The 18,435-nt window shown below is 42.1% G+C and overlaps 1 protein-coding gene across 2 annotated transcripts; it reads left to right on the top strand.

Moving 5' to 3' along the window:
- Window positions 1–5,632: 5,632 nt before the first annotated feature.
- LOC101173515 (angiopoietin-4) lies at window positions 5,633–16,919 on the top strand. 2 transcript variants are annotated; one of them, XM_004082986.5, is made up of 7 exons: window positions 5,633–5,742; window positions 5,902–5,976; window positions 6,072–6,090; window positions 6,167–6,264; window positions 15,912–16,029; window positions 16,150–16,335; window positions 16,474–16,919. In XM_004082986.5, the coding sequence occupies exons 2-7, from the start codon at window positions 5,905–5,907 to the stop codon at window positions 16,776–16,778; spliced, it is 798 nt and encodes a 265-aa protein (XP_004083034.1). In that variant the 5' UTR covers window positions 5,633–5,742; window positions 5,902–5,904; the 3' UTR covers window positions 16,779–16,919. The 2 variants fall into 2 exon arrangements, with proteins under 2 accessions (XP_004083034.1, XP_011489314.1); XM_011491012.4 differs by lacking the exon at window positions 5,633–5,742 and having other exon boundaries at window positions 5,763–5,976.
- The last annotated feature ends 1,516 nt before the right edge of the window (window positions 16,920–18,435 follow it).

Here is an 18,435-nt window from a genome sequence, read left to right as displayed (position 1 = left end):
ACCTTTTAAGCGTTCAGCTCCATCAGCAAGGAGGAAACGGAACAAACGCAGTCATGCCCCGCCTCAGAATTATGGTGGAAAGAGTGATTGATAGGATAAAGTCCTTACACATCTGGGACTCTCCCGTGCCGCTCACACTGATGGGCAGTGGGAATCAGATCTGGCTTAACTGCTGTGTTTTGGCAAATGATCATGGACTTTTTTGTTTTGAAGAGTGAATTAATGTTTGGTATGTAAATAATGTATAATGTGCAAATAGTATGGAAAAATGTAGTGTTCCCACATATTCTTAAATTCTAATTAAATATAATTGTTATATTCTTAATATTTTTCTGTTGAAATGTGACTTTGACTTCACACAAAAATTAGATGAACAAATAAAACAATTTTGGTCAAAATTGTGCCTCATTTAATTTTTTGGTATGCGTAACATCAACTGATTAATCACAACACAAATAACAAACATTTACAATAAAAAACAACATTACAGATCAACAGTAAGACAGAAGGCTGAACTGATTGTTAAAGACAAGATAAGTGTAATTTAAGGTATGCATTCATGCATTTGCAATAATAATATATCCAAGTTCTCTTTCATTCCATCTCAGAAACCCCATCCAACACCACCATGAGAGGTTGAGGCTGCACCTGGAATAATCTGCTTCCAGATGCCATCAGATATGGATCTGGCTGTGGTCCTACACAAAAGAAACAACACACAAAAGTTAGACATAAGTGCATAACTACATTTAAATTTAATTAATTATATCTGCTGTAACCATAATTTGGTTAGTCATAAGATTAGAAAAAACAACTTAATTTGCTGTCACAAAGCAACAAAAAGTTAAATTAATCACCTGCATATGCCTTGTACAGTGTGGAGCTCAGACCGTCCCTGCCAACTGTTTTGGGCTTTTGCACCACCAGCTCACTAACCGGTTCAGGATGGATTCCCTTATAAATAAAAGGCAAAAAGCAATTACAGTCTTTAGTCACTACTGGGGGTGTTTTTATAATAATTTAGAGTTGTTATGGATACACATCCGTTCTTAAATCATAATGACAATTTGATGACAAACCCACCTGTGCTCTTGGTCTGTGCCATCAAGCCACTCGTGCAGGCCGGGGGGGGGGGGGGGGGGTGGAGCAGCCTACAGACCAGCTGTGAATAATGTGCGGTCTGGAACAGGATGGCAACTATGTCATTGCAAAATCCTTTACCAGCCACACAACTGCAGGAGAAAGCTTTCAGGTTGGCACTTTCTGCATCCAGTGATATCTGGAAACAATAAATTAAATAGGTTAAAATTAAGACATACTTATGTTGCTACATCAATGTAACACGAAACTATAACTTTCCGTAGGGTGACCAGATTTGAGTTTCTAAAAAAGAGGAGTGAAGTGAGTTTGTGAGACATTTCATCAAGAGTAATTGGTGTGCAGAGCTGCATACATAAAGCAAATATGATTACATTTCATCTATGTTCAATGTTATTTTATTATATAAGTATCAAAAAAGAGGACATGTCCAGGAAAAGAGGACGTCTGGTCACCCTAGTTTGAGAAAAATAATACTAATAGTAAGTGAAGAAAGTGCCGCAACCGCAGCAAAAAGAATGAACACGCATACGGGCACCTCAACATTTCTTATTTACAGCTTCGCCAAATTTTTGGGTGTTATGTTAATCTCATGCCTTTTCACTTAAACATACACACAACATATTCACTGCGATGTGTTATACCTTATTACAAATTAATAACACCAGGATTTACAGTTGACGTAGACAGTTACCGGTGATGCGGCTATGGCTAAGCTAGCTGAAGCTTACCTTGGTAATGGTGGATAAACTCTTCGTGGACGAATTTATGTCCCTTGTCCAATTTGTTTCCTTTAGTGGACGAATGCATCTTCACACTCTTCATCACATCGGTGCTGGTGAACTTCGGAACACAACTCAGGCTCTTCGAAAACACTCTAGGCTCTGCCATTCCTCCGCCAGCGAAGCACAAACCGGAACTAGGTTTACACGCTGACTACGTATTTCCGGTTTTTGTGAAAAAGGTCTATTACCTGTTCAGACTCCTTTGGGTAATGTCAGAGACGATCAGTTCAGTGTATCTATGTCTAAAGTTAGCACACAGGTAAGTTGTATCTGTCTGAAAGCATGTTACAGAAAAAGATTTTGGAAACTCATACCTTCATACTTTTTCAGAGGAAAATTAATGGATGTAGAAGAACTGTTTTGGTAGTTTGATATTCAAAAATGTTACTGTTCGTGAGCTTCAGCTTCAGCTGCATCGTCTCAGCTGGCCCCTCCATACACATACATTTCTATTAGTACACTGAGCTGAAAATCTGTTTGTCAAAGTCCTGGGGTTTCTCCAGAACACTCCTCTTTTTGGAATCATTCACAACAGACGATGAGTGAGTCCACATGGGTCCCCTTTCTGATTTTAAAAGTACCAACTATAGATTGTGCTTCTGTTTCTTTTGTGTTGTTGCTCTGTCTGCAGGAGCTTTTGAATTGGAATGACAACTATGATCAGGAGGACTGTTGGTGATCAAATTTATAACTGATGGCATACGGTCATGTGAAGAAACACACAGAGACACCCTCATTAGATTATCAGCTCTATCTTAAAAAACATTCATAAATCAATTTCCAATCCTTTTTTGAAAAATTTCTAAAAAAAAAAGACATAAAAAGCAGACAAAAACATTACTAGAAAAAAAAAAACTTTCATATTTTATTGGAGGTCAAAGTTTGGACCTCCTGCCTCATATTAGCTATTTCAGTCAGACAGCTCATGCAGTAGTAATGATATTTATTTTCACATCTTTTAGTTTTGCTTTCACATACTTTGTTTTACTTTCACATACTTTGATTTGCTTTCACATTCCTCTAGTTGGCATTTCACATTCCTTTATTTTTGGCATAAGACTCCATGCAATTCCACGAGACAAATTTCCATAAACTTTTGGGTAATAACTACCCAAACGGAGCTCATAGATGGAAGCCGGGTGGGAGGGTGGGTTGACAAACGCAGCAATTCAGTAAAGAAGGATGTACAGCTTACACACCTGGACTTAAATAGGACGCTGCACAGGTGAGTTGATTAACTGAACCGCCCTAGGGGAGTAACCAAAGTGCCAGAGTTGCCTGCCCCGAAATGCTCACAAGGTCGCTTATTTTTGCTCCTTGGGCTAAAATCGCATCATTGAGACACTTTTTTGTGGAATCTACCAGATCCTCGTCTTAAGTGTGAAGTGTCTAAATGTAAACATAAGCAGACATTACATTATTTTAAAATTACACTTTATAGAACATTTTTATGTCAAGTTACAGTATATCATATTTATAATCATATTGAATAAATAAATAAAGTATGAACCCTCGCGGACTCTGAGGTCCTCTGATAAAGGCCTTTTGGTTATCCCAAAAGTTAGAACTTAAACATTCGGCGAGGCCTCATTCAGTTTTTATGGTCCTCGCCTGTGGAACAGCCTCCCAGAGGACCTCAGGGCCGCAGAGACTGTTCATGTTTTTAAAGGAAGTCTTAATTTTTTTAATTTAGCTATCTGTATATCAAACTAAATAAGGCGGAGACACTTTGGTGATTGGCTAGTCTTTTATTCAGACATATGCAGTTCACCCAAACTACAACGATCGAAGTCGCTTTAGCGAGCGTGACGACACAATGCACACGCCTCAACACTAGGTGGGAGTATGCACCTCAACACATCGACAGTGTTGCCAGAAACTGGGAGGTTTTGGTTCTATATTTGTGTGTAAAAATGGCTTTGGGCGGGTAGGCATAATGTGCCAGTTTAGGGTTGCATACAGTGAAATGAAAGTTTTTTTTTTTTTTTAGAATAGAAATGCTGAGAGATCAGGTTTTACTTTTGAAGAGTTCTACTTGGTAATCCTGTTTCCATGTTTGAGTTCATCCCAGAGATTCTCCCAGAGAGAGTCCCAGCTTCACCGGCTTTTCCATCTTTCTCTGACCGAGTTTGAAAGCTTGCTGTCCCACGTTAACCCAAGAGGGTAAAATAAAACCAGAGGACCTAATTTATAAATATCGTCTCGATGAAAATAAAAAAACATCGTAAGGTTCAGTAGTCCCAAGTAAGCTGATTCCGCATTTCCGCAGCGGGTCTCTTTCTGGCCGCCAGCTCGCCTCCCGGGAGCCACCACAGTGATGCCGTGTAAGGCGAACGGATGTGACGACAGACTGGATCTGTGAGCAAAGACAGCGGAGCTGTGCTGGATTAGAGAAGAGCTCCGAGAGAATAGCGTGGAGGCTTTACGGATAAACCTGTGCCTTTTCCAGACACCCCCCATGGTCTGCGGTCATAGAGGATCGGGCGGTTTTTGTTGGGTCTGACGGTTTTCAGATGACTTTTGGGCTGGAAAACTGGCACACTATCTAGCAATCCTGCACAGAGAACGAAAGTTGGGAGTATTTCAACGGAAACTTGAAGACGTGGACGACCGGCGCTCAAAGAAAGCTCCTCTTTGGTCCACACGAACCCTCAAACTAGCAAAAGTGGAGTCGTAGATGTTTGCATCTTCTGCAGCAGACAGATTGTTTGTCTCTATTTGATCCACCAATCTCAGCAAAGCCGTGCAGATGTCGCAGAAATACGTCATCTTTCTAACTGGCACACCACAGAGCGGGTGTCTAGGAATACGAGTTGATTTCTAGGGATAAGCCAATGTGCGTTTAGATCCCGCCCACTTTCACTGATTGCCAGACAGACTGATTGCCAGCAAATGTGAAATACAAACAAAGCTACTTTGAAAGTTATTGATTTTGTAATCTGAGGTTCTGAAAAAAAACATAGAATTATAATAATATTCAATGTGATTAAAAATAATATTTTAAAATGTTGTTTTAAAATAATGAAGAGGTTTTTAAAGCACAATGAAATATATTTAATAATATAATGGCTAATTTAAAATCTGGATGCAGGTTTTTCACAATTTCATGATGTTTTTTATATTTATGAGAGATTTATTGGTTGATGGTGTGATTGAAACAAGGTCATATTTATGTATTTAATTATGAACAGTCTGGGACTCCTTAAAATTCCAGCTCAGACGAGGAAATGAAAACAAACACGGATCTATTTGTCTGCAGGTGGAGGATTTAGAATTTTAGCTGAGAATTGTAGCGGCATTATACAGTATGTCCGAGCTTTTTAAAAAACATCCGGTTTTCATCTGCTCCTGATCCAACATGATTTCAAAAAGAATAACTCAGAAACATATTTTTAATCTTAAATTCTTTTATACATGTCCTCCATCATGAGAAAAATGCTACAATAAAATGTTAAAAAGAGCAAAAAAAATATTTTTATTGGAGTAGGTTTTTTAAATGTCTGTGTTCACCAACTAATATGTTATATAATGAAACACTAAGCCCCTCAATCCTTTGTTCATGAATTTGACACACGACAAAATCAAATGGTTCAGTTCCTCAAGTGACCACTAGAGGCTGGTTTTAAAAGGCCGCAATCACCATTGAGTTCTGTTTTCCACAGCTTTCACCAAAAATAAACTCATACCTACAGGAGTGGGTCTGAGATGATCAGTTCAGCCCACACGGGTCTATGACAACAAATGCTCACTCTGAGCCTGACCTAACAGGAATGACGACATTCACAGTGACGAGGAAGGAGGTGTGCCACTGTTTGTCCTGAGACTTTGAGCTGCGACAGAAGCTTCACGCAGCAAACAGGTACCGTATGTGTTCCAGGAAACAGCCTTCATTGGCGACACCTAAACATTTTTAGGTTTATAGAAGACGATTATGTTAGGAGATTTGTTATTTATCAAGTGTCAGTGAGTAAGGTTTGATCTGTAACATGTGAGACAGACATGTTTCTTGTAAACTCAGGTCATGATGGGAGGTCTCCTCGGCTGGTCTGAACTCATGTTAGCTCTCCTCTTTATCTTCTCCTTGCAGACTGGGGTAAAGAAAGCTAAATACTAATGCTGTGTAAATAACTGTTGATCCATAGATTAAGTCTCATCATTTCTTGTTTTTCTGTATTTCTACTAATAAAGAGTGGATCAGTAAATGCAGGTAAAGAACATGTTAATGCTTCTTCCCTTTATTGTTTAGAAACTGTTCCCACTATAGTTTTGTCTTCTTTTGTTAGGTGCAGCACCTGATTGTTCATACATTCAGACTGTTTCACCAAATGGAGCCAGTGGGGTTTACAGCATCCAACCTGGAGGATTCAACTCCAGCTTTGAGGTAACAAACATAACTTCTTTTTGCAGTTTGTCTTAACACAGGAAAGAAGCAGTTTTTGGAAATTATTATTATAAACTGTTTTGTTATTATTAAACCTCTACTATTTAATAATCTTGTTAATACTTTTCAAAATGATGATGTCTGAGGAACTTTACATTTTTGAGTGATTGATTCTATTGCAGACTGCTCAACTTAATTGCATTTTATTGCATCATTTGAATTCCAAAAATCAATTTACATAATAACTGCAAAACAGTTAAACTGTCTGAGCAACAGGATGTTCACAATAACTTTTGTTAATGCAATAACTAGAACAAACATTTTAAGTCATTTAATTTTAATACTAGTCATTTAATATTAGTCATTTTCACTGCTCATTTTCCTACACAGAAGTAAGACGACTCTCAATCTCTTTCTCTCCTTGTGGGTGCCGCCCATTTCATGACGACAACATGGCCTTGGTAGCTTGTCTGCGTTTCGCCCACAAAAACAAACAACATCAAAACTTTTGCAAAGAGGGATGTGCATATAGTGCATATAAAAGAAAAGCATTTAGCCGATCACTGCAAAGTGTGTGTGTGTTAGCCTGGGGGCGGAGCTGGCAGAGCAGGCTCTTCCTGGAAAGGGCTGTTCCTCACTTTGTGACATCACAATGTGAGAACCCACTCGTTTTTGTGGGTTGGGAGGGGCTGATGCTCAGAGGATTTAGAACAGAGGTCACCAACCTTTTTGAGACTGAGGGCCATTTCATAGCCACCGAGTAGTATGAAGGACACCACAGGACCTGTTTACTAAAAACTTCCTAAGTAACAAAACTGCATGGATAACTAATGTTATACTAACTACTTCTTCTTTAATATCACTTATAACACTATGTGAAGTGATTCAATAATATCAATAATCAAATCAATAATACATAAATTATTATGTACTATATAACAAATAATTACTATATAATTAATTATTTATTATTGTCAATAAATATTTTAAACAATTATCAGTGATTTACATGTCAATAAAAATCAGAAAAACATGTTTAGACATGAAACATTTATTTATGTTTATTTGTTCTAACATTTGAAAGTCAGGAGAAACACCTGCTGAATTTGTAATACAATTGATCATAAATGAACATTTTTAGGCCCAGGAAACACACTGACATCAAACTGAACAAGTTCTTTCTGAATATTTAACGTTTTCTGAAATAATTTTTGATAAATGTTGCTGATGTAAATAACAGAAAAAAGGTATCTGTGGTTCGTCTGCTGGTTTAGTGGGAGGTCTGGCACTGCATGCTGCTCACCAGTGCATTATAATCTGGTGAATAATTTGATACTGCAATTCTCAGAGAGTCTTGCAAATGTGCATCAGTCAGGCATGTTCTGTGTTTGTTCTTGATAAAGTTCATGTTGGAAAAGGCTGATTCGCGGAGATAGGTTGAACCAAAAAAGCAGGCTATTTTCAAAGCTGCTGTGCACACATCACTATACTTCTCCAAAAGTTTGGTGCAGACTAATGAGCTTTGAGGTTGAGGTCATTCTATGATGTTAAGATTTCAATCTCTACCTCACCAGCGTTCAAAGTGAACAAAGCACTGAGCTGCTCAGCAGTGGATGTCACATCTACTTGCATGAAAGGATTTGTAACAAATGACACACATGGTTCAAGCTGCTTAAAGTCACAAAACCTGTCTTCAAACTCCTGTCCTAGCCTGTTTATGACTTGGGAGTACTTTTTTACAGCTTCGTCCAAAGCTGCAGATGCAGAAACGTTGTCGTAGTTCTTCCCTTGTAGAAATATCCTCAAACACCATTCGGTTAAATCTCATTAGCTGAGCCGTGCTGGTGCTGTCTACCGACTCATCACATTGGACACTAAACCACCTGCAGGCAGCGAGATCCCGGCCCAGCTTCTCTGTTAAGTTCTCAGACAAAGATGACACTCGCCTAGCAATTGCACTAGCTCCAAGCTGGACATTGGAGAGTGTAGAGATGACATCGGGACCATATTTCTCATCTTCGAATAATGTGTTAGCGACAAGCATCATAGCTTCTTCTAACACCTCCCCATCCGAAAAAGGTTTCTTGTTTTTTTATCAAGAAATGAGTATCTCTAAACAAAGCTTCGGTTGCGTCCTGAGATTTTTTTGCCGGCCTCGTGAAAAAAGTCTGTTGTATGTCTAAAGCTGCCTTTAACCCACGGGCTTTTTCTGTCCATAATGGGCGGCCGGGCGGGTAGTTAACATCAAAGTTACAGCAATAGCTGTCCCACAAATAAGGCACAGACATTTATCGTTAAATGATGTAAAAAAGAACTCTCCCAATCATTTTGAAAATTGTATGCCCTTTTTCGCTTTTCTGTCATGTCCTCCTGAGAACCGAGGAAAAAAGTGTCTTACAATTTCTGTTTTTGTGTCATTTCCTATCTATTTGGGCCTAAAAAAACACCTTACAATTTTAATTTTTCTAAAAATGTTTTTTATTTTTATTTCCCAACACATCCACTGTAGAGGACAACAGGACGATATTTCTGTGAAAATAGAAGTCAATTTGGAAAATCAGAAAAAAGGAGCAGATTAAATCTTTAAAGTTATTTTCTCCCAGAAATCATTAAATTATTTTCTAAAACAATAAAATTCTATATCACTCCTTTGTAACTTGTTGGACCATCTGCTACAGAGGAAGATCGACCGGTATATTGAAAGCTTTGCTTTTTGGCTCAGCTCTTTCCTCACCACAACGGACCGGTACAGCAACCGCATAACTATGGATGCTGCTCCTGTCAATCTCACGTTCCTGTCTTCCCCTAATCATGGACAAAACTCCAAGATATTTAAACTTCTCCACCTGGGGCAGGGACACTCCACCCACCAAGAGAGGGCAAACTAGCTTTCTTCGGTCGAGAACCAGGGCCTCAGATTTAGCGGTGCTGACCCTCATCCCAGCCGCTTCACACTCGGCCACAAACTGCCCCAATGCACGCCGGAGGTCCCAGCTTGATGAAGCCAACAGGACAAAGTCATCTGCAAAAGGCAGAGATGAAATCCTGTGGTCCCTAAACCAGACCCCCTACGGCCCCTGCCTGTGCCTAGAAATTCTGTCCATAAAAACTATGAACAGAACCGGTGATAAAGAGCATCCCTGTCGGAGTCCAACATGCACCGGGAACAGGTTTGACTTACTGCTGGCTATGCGAACCAAGCTCTTGCTCCGGTCATGCAGAGACCGGACAGCCCTCAGTAAGGCTCTACACCCTAAAGAGGGTGTAGAGCTGTTATACTGTTCCACGACCAGGACGGAAACTGAACTGTTGTTCCTGGTTCTGAGGTTCGACTATCGGACGGACTGTCTTCTCCAGCACTGTGGCCTAGACCAGTGTTTTTCAACCTTTTTTGAGCCACGGCACACTTTAACCTTGACAAAAATCCCGCGGCACACCAGCATCCCCAAAAAAAAAAAAAAAAAGCAGAAACTCATAGTCTGTTTTGATCTACAGCCCCCCCCCCCCCCCCCCCCCCGGCAATCTGACGTGCATTTTTGTGATAATTGTGGCAGAAAAAGCAGGAAGTTGCAGATGTTTTTCTAAAATATGTAATAAAAGTTAAGTTACATACAAACTGTATGTTCGTTGTGTTTTCAAGACGCTGTCCCTTTAAGCCAATGCATCATGGGAGATGTAGTGTGAAAACTGCGAGAAAACGGCAGAAAGACTCGCGTCTCTGAGCTTCATGGTTTTGTTCACTTGTTCCACGGTCTGATACCGGATTCTGTGGAAAGCTTCACCGCTAAAGACGAGCTTTAGCTGGTGTTTTTGTCGGAACTGACTGAGTTATGAGCTAAATTGGAACAAGGAAGTGGAGACTTTAACCACTTCTGATTGGTCAGACTGATGACATGTGATTAAGCCTTCAAGAATGATTGGTGGAGTCGTGGAGACAGTAAAAGCTGCGGGACTTTTCCTTACACAGTTATAGCTGCAGCTATTTCGCGTTACCGTCATTCTTATCAAAATGTCTTTAATAGAATTAAATAAACACAACGAAAAAAGTATTTTATGATCGTTTATATTCCTAACTACTCAGTGTTTTATCAGGACCTGTTTGGATGAACAAAGAGCTGATTTCCTGGAGATGGTTAATGTTTTTAGATCAGTTAATGAGGGCAATTTTCCACGGCACACTTGACCATCTCCCGCGGCACACTAGTTTTCAACACTGGTTGAAAAACACTGGCCTAGACTTTCCCAGGGAGGCTGAGGAGTGTGATTCCCCGGCAGTTGGAACACAGCTAAATCAAAAACAGATCCTCGAAAATGTTATTAATGTACTAAGAAAAGTACGAGATTGGACTCCGGTATTCACAAACTTTGACGTCATCTTGATAGGCAGGGCGCCCTGGTACCTCAGGTGTAAACCTGTTATGATGGACGTTTAAAAAACACAAAAAAATCAAGTTAATTAAAAAATAACAGTTATTTTTTCCTGAATCTCATCCTCATCCTTTTTATCATCCGAAAGCTCCAAATCTGAATCTCCCTCAATTATTTGATATAGATTCCACCCTACTTCACTTTTATCTCCTAAAATAATGTGCAGCCATTAAATACATTAAAATGGTCCTGGCATCCACTATAGTTGACATTCATTAAATGCCTGCTGTTTTAAAATAGAAAATATGAAACTTTTTTCAGATCTTAAAATATTGTTCCTAACATGTTTATGACCAAAAATATATAAAATTATCATGGTAAAAAAAGGAATAGATCCAGAAATATTTGACTTGCCTTTCACCTTTCCATAAAATGAGGTAAATGGTATCTCAGCCATCTTGGTAGAGGTGAAACTTAAAGTTCCCAGCATACAAACTCATTACATGACACATCACTGGAAAGCCCAGGATGTCCTCTACAGAGTAGAGTAGGTTTGGAAACGTATCTCTTATTTCCTTAGAAATATACAGGTAAACAAAATGTCCATTATAGAGGACATAAATGACTGGGCCGGGTCTCAGGAGGATATTTTTTGCGGCAAGCAGGCTAACTCCTCATCATCACTTAACTCGGTCAGCCTGTCAGGAAAGACCTGAATGACCGCGAAAAAATGAAAACATGGCCTCGCACGAATGACATTTGACTTAGAAAAAGGAGAGTTCCAGATCAAATATTTCCATTTAATTTTTTCATTTGTATGTAACGTTGTCGCGGGGTCCCGCCGGGAATAATGCAGAGGCACCAAGGTGAGTGGGTTTTTTCTTTATTTCAAGAACAATGAGCTCTCCAATAGCTCCACGCAGGGTCACAACAGGTTATATCACCTCCGTCTCACTCATTCCTCACTACCTGTGATGCACCCTTTTAAATGATGAGCCCCTCCCATTGGGCGTGGCTCTTCATCATCTTCCAGGTGGCACCACAGGTAGTAGTTTTAAACATAAAATATCCACAAATACTCATAAAATAAAAACAGTGTGGGCCCCCTCGCCATCTGACGGTGCCACACTGTCACAAACGTATTTAAAAAAATCGATATAATACAAACCCGAGATATGATATTTATTTTAATGGGTAAAATTAATGCGTTCCAACGAAATAATATTCTGACATATATTTATCCTGTTGTATTTGAATGCACCACAGTTACAGGGACACAGATTGGTCGAGGGATTGCTTGATGGTGGGATGCTTGATGGGATACATAGTATTTAGCCTTTGGATGTAAAGTGACTGCTAATGACAATGTTGATAAAAGACAAGTTACCTCAGCACGTCCTGAATATTATTATAATAATAATTATAATATTATTATGCCCCGAATGCCGGCATGACAAGCACAAGAGCCCCGCGGCGGGCCGGAGCTTGTTTGCATCTCATGCCACCATTCAGGCAGCTGGCTGGCTGGCAGACGGACAGCCAGCTGCGGTATGGGGAAGTAGCAAGCATCCTAAATCTTATGATATTTTTCTTATTTTCAATGAGACAATAATAAATAGATCATTCTTGTTTTTATTTTCCCCCTCTTAACCCTTGTGCTATCCTAGATTCAAAGATTCAAGATTCAAAGGGTTTATTATCATATGCACAGTAAAGAAACGGGTTTCCCTGCACAATGAAATTCTTTCTTTGCTGTCTGCTCCAAATGCCAAACGTATAGAGGAAACAAAACAATTCACTCACATCATACACACAAAAACACAAGATGTCGAGTGGCAGTTGTAAAAGTGCAAATGTGCAAAAGTGACCATGACAATAGCAACAATTAGGATAAGCAAAGGTGCAGTTTGTTTTTTCCAGACTCCAGTCAGCTGTTAAGGAGTCTGATGGCAGAGGGAAAGAAAGAGTTCCTAAATCTGGTGGTCCTGCACTTCACACTCCTGGACCTCCGTCCTGAGGGGAGGAGAGTGAACAGTCCTCGTTGCGGGTGGGTGGGGTCCTTGATGATGGAGGCAGCTCTCCTGCAGACCCTGCGCACCTTACCATTGGGAGTTGGGTAATCTAGACCCACTAGACAGTGCTCTGAACCTTTTTTCTTCAATGATTTGTGATCTTCACTGGTCTCCATGGACTACATGAAATCTTTCCACCTTTATCCACCTTTGTCATGGTAGGAATAACACATCAAAGTAAGGGTGGGGTCATCTAAGATAGCACAAGGGTTAAACTAATGTGGGTCACAGAGACATGGAAATAGCGGTGGAAAGCGACTCTAGCGGCAGGAGGGAGAGCGTACCGGGATGTGAATGAACCCAGACATGGAGACGTGATTACTGATGCTTTTGTTGAGGTTTTTAAAATAAGTAAATCTGATCTCTAAACATCCTCGTGTCTTCCATGCATTCTAAAGAGACAGACAGAAATGTTGAAATATCTGCCGTAAATCCAAGTATCACACACACACGCACACATATATATTCATATTTGCAATATGAATAGTGCTATTTTTGGAGCATTAACCGCGGGCGCCACAAGGGGTGCTCCGGGGCGCATGTGCGCCCGCGGGCACAGCGTTGGTGACCCCTGATTTAGAGGAATTCTCAGAAATGTGTGAATGGATTAAAATACCACTTTGGGGTTAATTTTTTTGAGGAATGAACATGGTAATACACTTTTTTTTTTTTAACTTGTCCTGTCCAACAGCTAGGCAGACAGATGAGAGCTGAGGGCCTCTTGTGTTGGACATATTTTACTTTAACAAGAGGGGTTATTAATCTTCAGACAAACCAAAGGTATGTCTGAATAAACTCCTTTTGTAATTGAGGCCAAACTTTATTAATTTCAATCATGTTTGAAAATCTTTGGTGTTGGACCGGACGGAAAAGGAAAGAGGGGAAGAAGAGAGAGGGACGTTAGAGAGAGGGGGGGGGGGGGGGGGTAGGAGGGTGATAATAGGAGGGGAAGGGGGGTAAGACCATGAAGCAGCAAAAAGCAACAAGTTTACTGGTTGTTTATCATTATGGTAAGGTTCAAATGTAGTACAAAAAGGGCGGGGCCTATCCACACACACACTCAAATGTTATAAACACACCTGCTAGCTGCAAAAATGTCCACCTGACGACATGTACACAAAACAGATAGTGTTCACACGCATACTTATGCCTTAAAACCAACTAGTGTGAAATATTTCAGTCATTCAATCATGCAAACTGTTAGTGCAAAGGTGAGCTAACACCTGTGCTCAGGTGAGTGTTTATGTTCTTCTAAAATGGATGGTGGAACGTGACAAGAAGGAGGGAGAGTGCCCAGCCATCCCCACCCCAAGACCCCCACCGCAGCAGCAGCGGCAGCCGAAATCCCCCCAACGCCATACGGGAACAGGCAGGGAACAACCGCCGCCCGGGCGACCAAGCCCGCCACCCAGGCCAGGGCCAGCAGGACCGCCGCAAGGCCCCCAGAGCCAGAGAGCAGGGAGGCACGGAGGGAAAGAGAGCGCCGCCCCAGCCCAACCAGGAGAGCAGCCCCCCCGCCGCGCCGGGAGCGCCCAACGCAGGGCCCCACCGGAGAAGGACACCCACAGCCCCAGACGAGCACCCCACCACCACCCAGGAGTTCCGGGCATCCCCCCGCCCCCACTCCAGGTACGAGCCAGGACCCCCCAAGGGGGACCCGCTCCGCACTCCAGGCAGCCATCCGCCCGGCCCACGGTTGGTCCAGGGAGGAGCAAGGCAGGGGCCCGCCGCCCCCGCCCAGGAGGGGGAACCCCGGGGAAAAAAGGGCGGCCCACAAGGGGTGTTATAAATATGGCCCGACCAGGCTCGGCCATGTTGGAAGTTTGGCTGGGCCCAGCGCTCAGGGGCAAGGACCAGGACCCACCCCCCAGGGACACGAACACCCCCGGCTCAGGTGTAATATGAACCCCCCCACCGTGCGGAGAGAGCACCACCGGGCCCAGGGAGCCAGCACCCAAGGGACACGGCCGCCATCGCCAAGGGGCCCGCACCCCCCACCAGGGAAGGGGTAGGGGACAGATGGACCCAGGTCCCACCTTCCTTGCAAAATGTGTGTGCGTGTATGTGTGTTTGAAAGGGTGTGTGTGTGCATGTGTGTGTGTTTATGTTGGAATGTATATATTGAAGGGGGAGGGGTGTGTGTACTAAGGGGGGTGCAGTTAAAATTGGCGAGTAGGGCACTAAGGGGACATTTCCTGATTACTCACAGTGATGTCCCCTCACCCTCCCCACCAAGGGGCCCTAAATGTCTAAGGTGCGGTTAAAATTGGCGGGTAGGGTGCCAGGAGGACATCTGCTGCTTGCTGGCAGTGACGTCCAAGCACCCCCCCTACCAAGGACCCTACATGTCTAAGGTGCAAATGAAACCGAAAGAGGTGGGGCCCACTCCATACGGCAACCATAGGAGGGGGGCCACTGCCAAGTACCCCCCCCCCCCCCCCCCAAGGCGATCGCAGGCTAAACCCCCCAACCCCTCACCCTAATATGAGGTTATATGAGGAAGGGGTAGACAGCTGGTAGACTGTCCCCCGGTGGTCAAACAGCCCCCCCCCAGCCCCCCCCCCCCCCCCCCCCCCACACTTAAAAGCTCATCGAGACGACTGTTGTTGTGATTTTGGGCTATACAAATAAAATTGAATTGAATTGAATTGAAAAAGCTAAAAAAAGTCCTGGTCACTCATAGATTTTGATGCTTTTTGCTAAATGTTGTCGGTGGGATTAACTCACAAACAAACACAAACAGTTTATACTAATAACTAATTGGTACTTCCATTGCATTTCGCCCTGTAATGTGGATAAAGTATGTAGGAAGAACAAAAGAGACTTTTGTGACGATCACAAACATAACAGATCATGTCTATGACATGGACACATATTTTCAACTTTTAACTGCAGCTCCTCTTATAGTTTTAATAAACAGATGAGATTAATGCTCAGTCTGTTTTGAGTTCTTGAAAACAACCGGGAAAAAATCACTGAAAAAATTAAAAAACAACAACTGTTTTTTTATTTTAATACACGAAAAAAATTAGAATGAAGATTACCCTTTTTTTTCATTGAATGCAATACACTTCCACTGTTAAAAATAAAAGTGACTTGCTGCAAGAAAAGAAAAACTGTACTACTTTAGATAGGATAAAGACATTCCTGTTTTAAGATATATTTTGCTAAAAGGTTGAATAAATCTCTTCATCTGTTCCTGTGCAGGCTTACTGTGAGATGGGGGAAAATGGAATCTGGACAGTGATCCAGAGGCGTACCGGAGGAGCAGTGGCATTCGACAGGGAATGGAAAGCATATAAGAATGGATTTGGATTTGCTTCATGTATGTAAAAAATGAAATCTTTATGACATGCCTTAAACTGTCTGAACAACAGGGTTCAATCATCTCTCAGCGAAGAGTGTAAAAAATCTAAATAAACTTTGCTTGTCCCGATTCCTTCAGGGGATCACTGGCTCGGTCTGGAGAAGATTTCTGCTTTGACCAAGGACAAATCCAAGAGGTGGAAACTGAGAGTGGATCTGTGGGATTTTGAAGGTGGCAGTGCTTATGCTGAGTATGAAGACTTCAGGGTGGGAAATGAGAGTACAAACTACAGACTTAGTGTTGGCAGATATAGTGGAACCGCAGGTACGGATGCATCCTCATAGGAAGATCATAGAAAAATAACAAAAAATAATACAGTGGTATAATATAATTATAGTTATACACACTACTGTTTGTCATTGATTAATCAAGTTTGCTTTTGTTTTCTGTTTCTGTCTAAAGGTGATGCTATTACAGGACCGTATCCTGCCTTTGACCAAAATGGCTATGGCTTCAGCACCCTCGACCATGACAATGACGGCTGCGACCCTTGCCTCTTTGGTGACATTTATGTGGTGTCATGCACTGGGTTTGAGCGTGGCGGCTGGTGGTACAGCAAGTGTGGCTGTGCCAATCTGAATGGTAACTGGCAGCCAGAGGGGGATAACATTGGTTGGTCTTCAGGTCTTCACTGGCACACCTGGAAAGGACCTGCCCCCTACTCAGCCAGAGCCACCAGAATGATGATCACTCCCATGCTGCCTTAGGAATGGTTTCAAATTAGGTCTAATTCTGTATTTTCATTTGATTTGATAAACATGAAACTATCTGAAACTCCTACTTATTCTCTTAAATTCATCAAGTTTATAAATGCTGAGAATAAAAGGTCTGTTATCAATGAACTGCAATTTGGAGTTATATGGTAAATGACGTATACTTATATAGCACTTTTCTACCTTCTTCAAAGCCCAAAGTGCTTTACAGTCACAGTCCCATTCACCCAGTCTCACACACGGTCACACACTGTTGGCGGCTCTGCTGCCAAACACTGGCGCCAACCTTCCACCAGAGGCAAGGTGGGGTTCAGTGTCTTGCGCAAGGACACTTTGACACATGGGTGTGCAAGGCACCGGGACATTGATGTACATTCACACACCAGCCACACTTGGAGGCAGGGAAGGTGAAGTGTCTGGGGGGAGTGGGTATTGAACAGCCGACCCTTCGATCATTGAACGACCTGCTCAACGCCCTGAGCCACTGTCCCCCTAGTGGCACTGATTAATATCACCGTGTGACATCAGCAAAGGATGTGACTCAAAGTGCATATTTAGCATGGCATTCCCACATGTGGATGTGCCATCCACCATCCTCTCATGTCCTGACCACAGACAGGTGCAATGCTAGTGAGTATTCTGCTTCTGTAGGTTGTGTACATTTTAGGAATGTTATGAGTTGGTTTATATTGACAATTATTTTTGTTGCAAAATGAGTATTGGTTGTTCTGACACAATGCCTTGTGCAGAGGCAGTTTTTGATATGGGCGAGGTGGGAGGTCGCCCAGGGCGGCAATTTCAAGGGGGCGGCATTCTTTAGGAGGCGCTCTTTCTATAGAATTCTCAGAGACTACTCAAGGAAACAAGTAAGTGACAGAAAAGGCGCTTTAAGCTTTTACTTAGACACACCTAACACTGTACATCGCACCCACCTCTTCCTCCTCTCCCCTCTTCACACTTATGGTGCAAAAAAAAAAAAAGAAGTAAACACAACGGGATGAAATAACTAATAGTGAAACAACATAAGACTTGTGGCTACATGAAAAGGCACTAAGGCAGAAGAAAAACCTGTGCTCAACCCAATTTCGACCAGTAAAAGGGGATTATTTCCCACAATTTCCCGCTCCGACATAGCAGACCCAACGTGCACGTGACCACCACTACATCTGAAGGTTTCATTTTGAATGTTACAAGGCGCCCTCTGCTGCAAGACACTTGCCCCCACACCTCTTTGCGGTAGGCTCACCGGTGGCTGGGTGAATCACACTAACACAGGTAATTAGGAGTATTTTTCAGTCTAACAATCGACTCTAGGCCACAGCCGGGCGGTCCTGTCTGAGAGAAGGAGCGCACAGTGTGAAAAGGGAAAAGGGGAGGGGTGGTGGAGTGCAGCAGCGATTACGCAACACCTGGATCATTGCGTGCTGTTGGATCACTAAGCAGCTCATTTTAATAATGTCATTATTTAATAACTATTGTAGATATGTTTATTGTGTGTCTTTCCTGTAGTTTAGTTGGTGTCAGTATTTGACAAAAAGTCAGCAGGTAATGCAGTAAAACAGCTGCACTTTATGAGATGATAAATAAACAATAGATCATTTGTTTATGAAGGTATTGAGGTTTTTGGAGGATTCCTACTGTTGGTGTTGCA

This window comes from Oryzias latipes, chromosome 23 (genome assembly GCF_053564925.1).
Source record: "Oryzias latipes strain Hd-rR chromosome 23, Olatipes_Hd-rR_3.1".
In the NCBI taxonomy this organism is placed as follows: Eukaryota; Metazoa; Chordata; class Actinopteri; order Beloniformes; family Adrianichthyidae; genus Oryzias; species Oryzias latipes.
Note: the sequence above shows the minus strand (reverse complement) of the source record. Positions and strands in the feature narration are given on the sequence as shown.